At 42.0% G+C, this 9810-nt stretch overlaps 1 protein-coding gene across 1 annotated transcript; it reads left to right on the top strand.

Moving 5' to 3' along the window:
- Positions 1-291: 291 nt before the first annotated feature.
- Positions 292-1215, top strand: ora6 (olfactory receptor class A related 6; the record flags this gene model as incomplete). Its single annotated transcript, XM_079526315.1, has 1 exon — positions 292-1215. One exon carries the CDS (start codon positions 292-294, stop codon positions 1213-1215), a length of 924 nt encoding a protein of 307 aa, XP_079382441.1.
- Between the last annotated feature and the right edge of the window lie 8595 nt (positions 1216-9810).

The following is a 9810-nucleotide window of genomic DNA, read 5'->3' as shown; positions in this document are numbered from 1 at the left end:
CAGAGGTAAAAATTTAATGACTTCTGTGCCTCAACCTTTCCAGCATCCACTGTTTTCCTTTCCCCAAAGACCACAGCCAATCACCAGTCTGAATTCTTGCCACCTTTGAGGACATGACAACAGGGCCGGATCAGGTCACTCATGCAGAAAAGTATATAGGGTGGAGAATCAGCACATTGCAAGCTCTCATTTATCTACAGTACAGTTGTTGACAATCTTGCACATGGAAAGTGACAGCTCTGTCTTTGACAAGGTGCACATATTTAGTGTGCTGCAGAATACATACCAGCGATGGCTGTGTTCACAATTGAGCTCCTAACCTTCCGAGTCTTCTTCTCAATCGTAGGAGTTATCGGTAATACGATTCTCATCCTCGCCCTCATTCAGAACAGACTCTCCCGTCTTAAGTCCTTTGAGGTGTTCCTTCTGGGGCTGGCTGTGTCCAACTTAGAGGAGATACTTATCGTAGATATCTATGATATTATCACACTCCTTGACGAAACAGAATCGTCCATCAGCAAATGGGAGTGTCGGACAATGAAGTTCCTGACGATGTTTGGCGAGATAGCCAGCATCTCCTTCACTGTACTCATCAGCATCTTCCGTTATCAGAAGCTGAGAGATGCTGACAAGAACCTTCCAATCTTCCTGGACAACATCAGGTCAGCCTGGCTGGTGAGCGTTTTTTGTGTTTTTATTTCTTTATTAATTAGCATCCCCACTTACATCGTGGACCTGGACGGCCACATGGAGAAGGACAATCATAACTCCAGCAAATGCCCCCCTGACTTCTTTCAGTGTCACAAAGGGAATTGTCCATTACTCAGCCGCTTATACAAATACATTTTCATCTTGATCTGCAACCTGCTTCCTGTGTTAATCGTCACGTTTACTGGCTGCCTCATCATCAAGGTCCTTCTGGGACAGAGGAATAAGGTAATACCAGCGGAAATTGGCGGGTCACAAATACTTGCCAGGAAGAAGAGCAAGGATAAGATGCATCGGAGCACAGTGTCTGTCCTGTCAGCTATGGCATTGTTCCAGGCGAGCTGGACTGCCTACCTGGTCCTTCAGCTGGCTTTTGACGCCGATGACTTTTATGGATACTATGAAGTAGAGTTCTGCCTCGCTATATTATACACAGCCATTAGTCCCTATGTGTACGGGATAGGAAATAACCTCTTCTCTTTCAAGACCTTATTTGCAAAGAAGTAATAAGAACCCTTTCCCCAGCCCTATCCATTCACTCAGTTTAAGGAGGGAAGTTAAATATTTTTTCTTTTTTAATTTTGTAGGAAAAGAGAAGGGAACCCGAGGCGCACACTCATATGCTCCAAAAGATAAATGTATTGACGACGTTTCGAGCCAAGGCTCTTCATCTGGTCAAACCCAGATTTAATTTTGTGCCTTCAATTCCACCCCCTTCTGATAAAGCAGAAATTATTCATGAACAAATCACTTTTGACAGATCTGTGTCAATACTGTTTATGTCTGCTCTTTGTGATTGATGAGACTGTCAAATTATTTACACGCAGGTAGACAGAGAGACATGTTAGCACCTCTGGGTGGATATACGTGTAGCTTCAAATATTTCAGCAATATCATATTCTAGAAAGAAAGAACTTTGTATTGTTGCTTTTATTGTAATTCCATCTGTGATGAATATGTAGCACTACAGTAATAATATCAATATATCCAATATTATGAAACAGATTTTGCAGTTGAAGTTGTTCACATCCATAATGTAAATTAAACATAAAATTAAAATGACATGCTATAAATATGTTAATCGTAACTCATTTTAGGAATAAAATACTCAATTCAAATTCAATTTATCATGTAAAGTTACAAATAACATGTTCAAGTCAAATAAAAAAGAGACAATATCAAGAGTTCTGTGTCCAGTTCAAACATGTGTATGGAGAATATAAAATAATGTATACAGATGCCTTACACTGTGTAAGTACTAGTATACAAGGGTAACATCCTTCATGGGTTTGTCTCCATTTCTGCAACAAGATAAAATTGCAAAAAAATTGAATAAAGTCACAATAATAATGAAAAAATAGTGTGTGCGTGCGTGCGTGGTTGTTTGTGTGTGCACAGCTGCCTCTGAGTGTGTGTAATAGGCAGAGGCAAGTCCGGCAACAGGCCCTTAGTGTCTATTGTTCATAAGCCTGTTTCCCAGGTGGAAAAAGCTGTCATGCGCAGACTGCTGGTCCGGGCCTTGAGGCTGCAGAACCATTTGCCAAACAGTAGCTGCTGAAACAGTCCATGGTTGGAGAGGCTGGGGTCTCATTAGCTCTGATCCATAGCTCTAATGCGTTTCATTTAGAGCTATGTTACTCTCAACTTCCGCCGCTCGCATGAATGCAGACCAACCTCTCCTCTTTAGCGTAAAACAAAAGAACGTTTTTGCTACTCACCAAAACAAAGGCGGGTTGTGTCATTAGAAAGCCTACTTTCCTTAGTGGACGCACTCTGAGCCCCCCACCACACGTATAAACTGTACTTTTTGGCCAGAAAGGGATTTTTTTTCACCGGAGGAAAAATATTCTCTATGAGGCAGTTCTCTGGGCAATATCGGTAGAGGGCGCAGTGGAGTAACTAAAAGTATTTATTTTCCGGTGGAAACAAAATCCCCTTTTGGCCAAAAAGTACAGTTTATACGTGTGGTGGGGGGCTCAGAGTGCGTCCACTAAGGAAAGTAGGCTTTCTATTGACACAACCCGTCTTTGTATTGATGAGTAGGTCAAACGAGATTTCCACTAAAGAGGAGAGGCTGGTCTGAGTCCCATAGCCTTATACTGCAGGGCAGAATCGTAGAAGCAGTAGAAGGCTATGGACCAGAGCTAGGGTCTCATAATCTATAGGGGTTTACTCTACTGACACGCCATCATGCAGTCACTATACCGTTACTGGCATGCTGCCTATAACATAGAGAACAAAGTTAGTGATCATATTTATAACAATGACTTATACCATATGCCTTTCTTGGGGAAAAATTGTTCCAGTGAGTTGAATGAAGATTGATTTTCTCCTAAGTACTAAGATGATATGGTGTCATGCATATACTTAAAGTATAGTTAAATCTTGATTCAAAGATCACGACACTGACCTCATCAAACCCTATATAGCCATACATGGAGAAGACTGGATTCTTCACCTAGATCTGCATTTATGGAGCCGGCCAGCAACTCTACATCTGACCTCAAACCTCAAACCCTTAGATCTCCATATGTTGATCCTTTCCCTGCATCCTTCCTCTTCGATGTCTCCCTTTTGACTGATACCTGTCCATTTAAACTCTAGACAGGCCTGCACCAAAGTTATTAGTGCAGCCGCGCCCGGTAGACCGCAAAAACAGATCCGAAAATTAAGGCCCGGCCCTACCTGGGCCATCATCAAACCCTGTAAACTCAAGACACTGCCCCCGCTGTCACCCTTAGATCTCTCTCTCTCTCTCTCTCTCTCTCTCTCTATTCTGACAATCCATATGTTGATCTGACCTCATCAAACCCTGTACACTCAAGACATGCTCCACTTGGAATGTAGGAGTTGAGGCATTACATTTAGTTTGAATCAATTAAATATTGTGAAAATAGCAGATCTACAAGCTCACAACGCCTCCAGTTGCAATGTTTGCCTCTTTCTTATATTATTTGACAATTTGGCCAATCTTTGACCAGTTTGTATAGTAGTTTGTTGGTTACGTTTGATGCAGTAATGGTCTTTTTTCATTTCTTTATTTCTCTTTTGAGGAAGTAGAGGAAAGTCCTTGTGCACACCTACAAGGACCGGTGCCTCTGAGCCGGCAAACAAATGTGAATAATGAGAGAAAAGAGGTCCCGCACACTGTCTTCACTTATAGAGCAGCAGTTTATTCATAGTCAGGGAATATTATCAGAATATCAAATCTGGGAATTCATTGCTTACCAAGACGTTTCTTCACCAACGTGTTTGTAAAGGTGTCTACTAACATATCCCACATTGGTTTCTATTCAACCACCCTAAGGGAATTTCTGCCAGTTGCTGAAAGTTGGGGTACCACCAACAACCAATAAGGCAAAAATTAATGTTCTAAATTTCATTATGCTTTAAGTAGCATGTGATGTGTCAAACTAGGGGGTTTTCATGATTGGGCTAAAAATGTCCATAGCCCACATTTTGGGCACATTTGGGCAAGTGGCTATGGCCGAATTTAGCCCAAGGAGTGTTTTCCGTGCAAAACTAATGCTTGGAATGGATTCAGAATCATGAAAAAACCCTAGTTTGACACGTCACGTGCTACTTAAAGTATAATGACATTTAGAACATTTTGTCATATTGGTTGTTGATGGTACCCCAACTTTCAGCAGCTGTCAAAAATTCCCCTATAGGGTGGTTGAATAGAAACCAATGTGGGATATGTTAGTAGACACCCTTACCAACACATTGGTGAAGAAAATTCTTGGTAAGAAATGTATTCCCAGATTTTATTAATATCCCCTGACTATCAGCTGAGTGACAACGTTTCGGTCTAACGACCTTCATCAGGACAATTTGGCCAATGTTTGACCGGTTTGTAGCCTATAGTACAGTTTGTTCATTATGTTTGATGCAGTAGCCTAATGGTCTTTTTTCGTTTCTTTATTTCTCTTTTGAGGTATTAAAAAGGTCTTAAATGTCCTTAAATTGTCAGTTCACTGTCATCTGGGGACCCTCCCCAAACCATGTGGCCGGGACCATGATTTTGCACCCACAGGTTGAGAAACTTGAGAATCACTGACCTAGAGGTGTCCAGGGAATATAGAAAGTAGCTCTATTATACTATAGGGTGATGATTAGTCCATTCAGAACAAAACAAAGACAAATTTACTTTGGATTGTGAGCCAAAGAAGGGAGGCAATGGATAGGGATGATGTTTACCCGCTTACCGTATAGGAGTGCGAGTCAGGAGTGACAAATTAATTATCAATGCTGCAGACTGCTGACTGGACTTGTAATTACTTAAGTTAAGTCACAAATAATCATGGGGAAGTGTTACATTTTCCATAACAGGTTCTTCTGATGAATCTCACTGACCATCCATTAATCAATCATTTTGACTGAATGCCTGGTGAATCTCATGAGATAGTATAGCCTACTGTAGTTATCTTGGATTCTCTTGGCTACCTCCTATAGTGGCATGTAGGCTAACATGGGTTCCCAAACACTGGGTAACTTGGGACCCATTTACATTTTGTTTTAAAGATATTTTTGCTATTACACAGAGATTTTCTAAAATGTGCCCGAGAAAATGCACAATTTTCACAAATTAAAAACAAATGAATGGTGTTCATAAATTAGAAAAATGAAATGAAAATGAAAGAATTTGTGAAGCTCACAACGCGTTGCATCGTTGTGAGCTTGTAGATCTGCTCCAGTAGCCTATTTATACATATATTTATTTATGGGTACGCGCGCGCACACACAGCCACACACACACACACACACACACACACACACACACACACACACACACACACCACTACACGCCAAAAGAAACAGACAGACGGTCACGGAAAAGGCGCTAGACTAGAGCCAGTAGTAGGGTACCGGGTACGGCTCGCGTGCCTAAAAAGTAGCTTATACATTTTCGGCGCACGTGCAGCTAAATAAATCACCCTCAAGCGTTTGAGACCAGATCCCATAGCCCGCAGAGACAGTCCTAGACTGTGATTGGCTGCTTTGTCAGCAACCAACAACGACATTGTTGAAGAGTGACGGTTCAACTGTTGACTGTTTTAACATGCAGGTAGTCATTCAACTGCGACGTTAAAGTCAAGATTCGAAAATACTAAAAAATAATTACTAGTCTAATCATTTATATCCATAGAAGAGGCTACGAATTCAGTAAATTCACTGCAGGTGGGTGCTATCTTTGGATTTCCCAGCAGGAGGCTTGAAGCTGACTGCTCACAATCATAGCCAACTGACCAGAAGGGCCGCTCCCTTGAGTAAGTTAATAACATTATTAGGATAATGGCTGCTATAAGGTACCTATAGATAGCTATAGATACCAACCAACCACTGCCATAGCGTGCGCTTTCAGTGTGGTAGATTGTGTGAGCAGCTACAGATAGAGTTGCGTTGATGAGGAGTCAGAAAGTGAAACACTGACCACAGTCTACGTCACGTGGTTCATGTATCGCGCGTGGCCGCATCAACACCCATTATGAGGATTCATTGTTCGACTTCGAACTACTAGTCTTGTCTCGTGTGTGTGTGTGTGTGTGTGTGTGTGTGGGGGCTAGCCTATTTATTGGTTGCCCGATGGCGTCTCTCTCTCTCTCTCTCTCTGTTTGTCTGTCTCTCTCGCTCGCTCTCTAAACATGTTTCAAAATATAGCCTACAAAATGTAAACATAATTATTGTGCTGGGAAATGTATGATTTTGGCCGCTCAATATATTTTTCTTGTGTGTCCATGTGTGTTGCCTATTTTGTGCATTTATAAATTCATGTGTAAAGTTCTTCCAGTTCCTTTTCAATGTCAATCCAGGACCTTTTCTTAGCGGGGGAATTAAGTCCTTTCCTAAATCAGTCACAGGGTGTGGGGTTGACATTGGCCACCACCACCCTGTACTATACTATAGTAGTACTAGTTTATGTAGGCTCTCTTCATGTGTTATTTACTCATTTCATAGATTTTTTCCTTCTTCCTTTTGTGTACCTATATCGATAACCATGTACTGTAGTATTAGTGGTTTAGTGCATTTTAGTTTTACTGCACCTTCATTTAAATTGCATTAAATTGAGAGAGAGAGTATAGTTGTTTAGAGTTTACACTAGATGAAGTATAGGAAGGAATGCTAAAGTTTAAACACCAAAGTGGCGAAACAATGTAATTCATTAGTAAACAATATCCTGAATTGGTAGGCCTACTATCATTGGTATTCACAATCACGTATACTCAACTTTTTCATCATTATCTAGCTGACCATTTAATTGCACAATTGTTTTTGATCACTTTGGAAATGAACTATAACATCCGTGGGTTTGACATACTACACTGATGAAGACAGCCTGTTAGCATAACGATGAAGACATTGATGAAGAATTTTCGCTGCGGCGAGTTGGAAAACTGACGAGTTCTCTGGATACCTTACTAGTAATGTAATGTAATGTAGTATCCCATGTCCCAGAAATGTAATGTAATGTAGTATCCCATATCCCAAAAATAAATGAAAAAAGTAATTGAAAAACCACGGCCCCTTACGTATTAGAAGGACAATATCAGAAAAAAGGTTTGTTGTTTTTGATGAATCAATCATGACAATGATTGATTCATCATCACAATGATTGATTCATGACAATATCAGAAGGACAATATCAGAAAAAAGGTTTGGTGTTTTTGATGAATCAATCATGACGTTCAGGACTAAGCCAGATCACAGACCATATGGGGATGATTTCCAGGACGTCTTCAACAGTTGAAATAATATAACTTATTCTGGGCCAGATCTGGCTAGTTATGATATGACTTAAGTTGATCTGGCCTCGATCGTACTTTGATTCATCCAGGGACGTCCGTCTTAGTGGGCATAATTTATGTTGGTTGAAATCAGGTGATATTCTGGGCCAGATCTGACTAGTCTTGGTTTGACTTTATCTGGCCCCAATAGACTGCACTAATTCGTCCAGGTCCTGACCATGCTTGCTGGGTTAAAATGGAGTTTGAAGTTGTTGTTTTTTTAAAGTGGAATATCCCTTTAAGTCAAGTGGTTAAAGGTTTATTCAGTGATTTCACTTAATTCAAATATCACTTATTTGTTTGTTTTCTTGTGATAATCCTCCCTACTATAGAGTGTGCTGACCATATAAGGAGTTCCTCCCTGTCCCCAGTTAACCCCTGGCGTAAAAAAACCCTGTAGGTTTCGTTTTTGGCTGGGTGGCCCAGCCTACATCTAATCAGGATAGAGAGGGGCCTTCCGCCAATCATGATCGAGCGGGGGCGGGCCTTGGTGTGCGTGCTGTTGGCCTGTTGCGTGTCCCCCCACTGTAGTGCGTGCATGTGCACATCTTGTTACCGGACTGGACCAGAGGGTTTTCCAAATCACCCAAATCACTGAATACTCCTTACTCCTCAGTATTTCTTCTCAATAATAGAAAATATACACTTCCTGATACACTTCCTGGTAGGCTAGTAGGGACTGCCCATAGCTATGGTAAGGGTGATGAGTTCTAAACAGGTGCACACCTGGACACAGACCTGAGAGGAAAAATACAGGAGGTGTTTTGGGTAGGGATTGATGTGGAAATAAAAAGTATTAGTATGGATGGAATCATTTATAAAAAAAACATATACATTGAGGGGGAAAAGGGGTGTGTGGGGGATTCAGATTTTACGGGGGCCAGTTTCGAATTGCAGCCGTCCGTAGGTGCCCTTTGATAAGCGGTTTTGAAGGAGTCAAGGGATTCGCATGGTTTAATGACTGTTGGTAGGGGAATTTAGTCCCTTGTTTGTGCCGAATCTTGTTGTGGGTGTGGACTTCGTTGACATTAAGGAAATATTTAAACAGGTACATGGGTATCTTGGTGGTGTATCGAATCTTGTGGACCAGACCCATTGCAAGATACTGTACTCTGTCGTCAACCCTAAGCCATTCCAGCCTGTCAAAGTGGGCAGGGGTGAGGTGGGTTTGGGGGGTGAGGCCCAGCCTGACCAGTTTGTTTTGGGAAGTCTGGAGCCTTGTCTAAAGGGCCTTTGAGGTGCTGTGGTACCAAGAGGTGCATGCATAGTTGAAGAAACCAAGGGTGGGTTCCTGTTAGGGTCTTCAGGGTGTATTTGTTGACCAGTGAGGAGACCCTGTAGTGTATAGGAATCTTGTTCTTTGGTTGACTTTTTTGATTACGTTGGTGGCCATTTTATCACCGGAAAGATTTGCCTCCAGGATGGAACCTAGGTAGGTCATTTCATCTTTTCGTGTGATAATATTGTCACCCACTCTAACCAAGAAGCCATCTGCCTTATTGCTGAGATTATTATTGTTTTTCCCAGGTGTAAAGATAGTTTGTTATCAGCGAGCCAAGTGCAGATTCTACCGAGTTCAGAGCTGAGGGCCTTTTCAACATGTTGTTTGTTCCTGTCCGAGACCAGCAGTGCCGAGTCATCTGCGAACAGGAACAAGTTGTAGTCACAAGCTGATGTCGTTTACATATTATTAGGAACAGTAAAGGCCCTAGTATGTTTCCTTGTAGAACGTCACAGTTCACTGGGGAGGGGGGGGGGGGGGGGGGGTGTTCCGTTCACCTCCACCATCTGTTCTCTCCCCTCCAGGTAGGAGCTCACTGATGTGCTATCAAAACCAATTGCTTTTAGCGTGTTAACCAGTATAGAGTGATTCACGGTCTGAGTGGTGTGGTTTGGTTTTCTGTGTGCAGGCAGAAGACTGATTGTGCACATGGCAGCATGAGCTGAGATGTGTGGTTCACTTCACTGTATGCACGTGCACAGTGTTAGCTAAGCTAGCTGTGATTGGCATAGCAGCGTTAGCTGAGTTGTGTGGTTCACTGTAGCAGCGTGTAAGCTGAGCTGTGTGGTTCACTGTATGCACGTGGCAGTTTGAGACTGTGAGCTGAACTGTGATTGGCGTAGCAGCATGTGGTTTTCTGTATGCAGGTGGCAGTGTGACCGGAGCTGTGATTGGTCTATACTTCTGTGGTGACAAAATGATCCAGAGATACATGATAGAGACAGACAAAGAGATACAGACAAACCCTGTTGGCTAGTCCCCTTCCTTCAGCGCCATGCTGTAAAAAGAATTATACACAGATGAATGATGAAAAGC

Source organism: Electrona antarctica, assembly GCF_951216825.1.
Source record: "Electrona antarctica genome assembly, chromosome: 17".
Lineage (NCBI taxonomy): Eukaryota > Metazoa > Chordata > Actinopteri > Myctophiformes > Myctophidae > Electrona > Electrona antarctica.
This window is presented reverse-complemented; position numbering and strand designations above follow the sequence as displayed.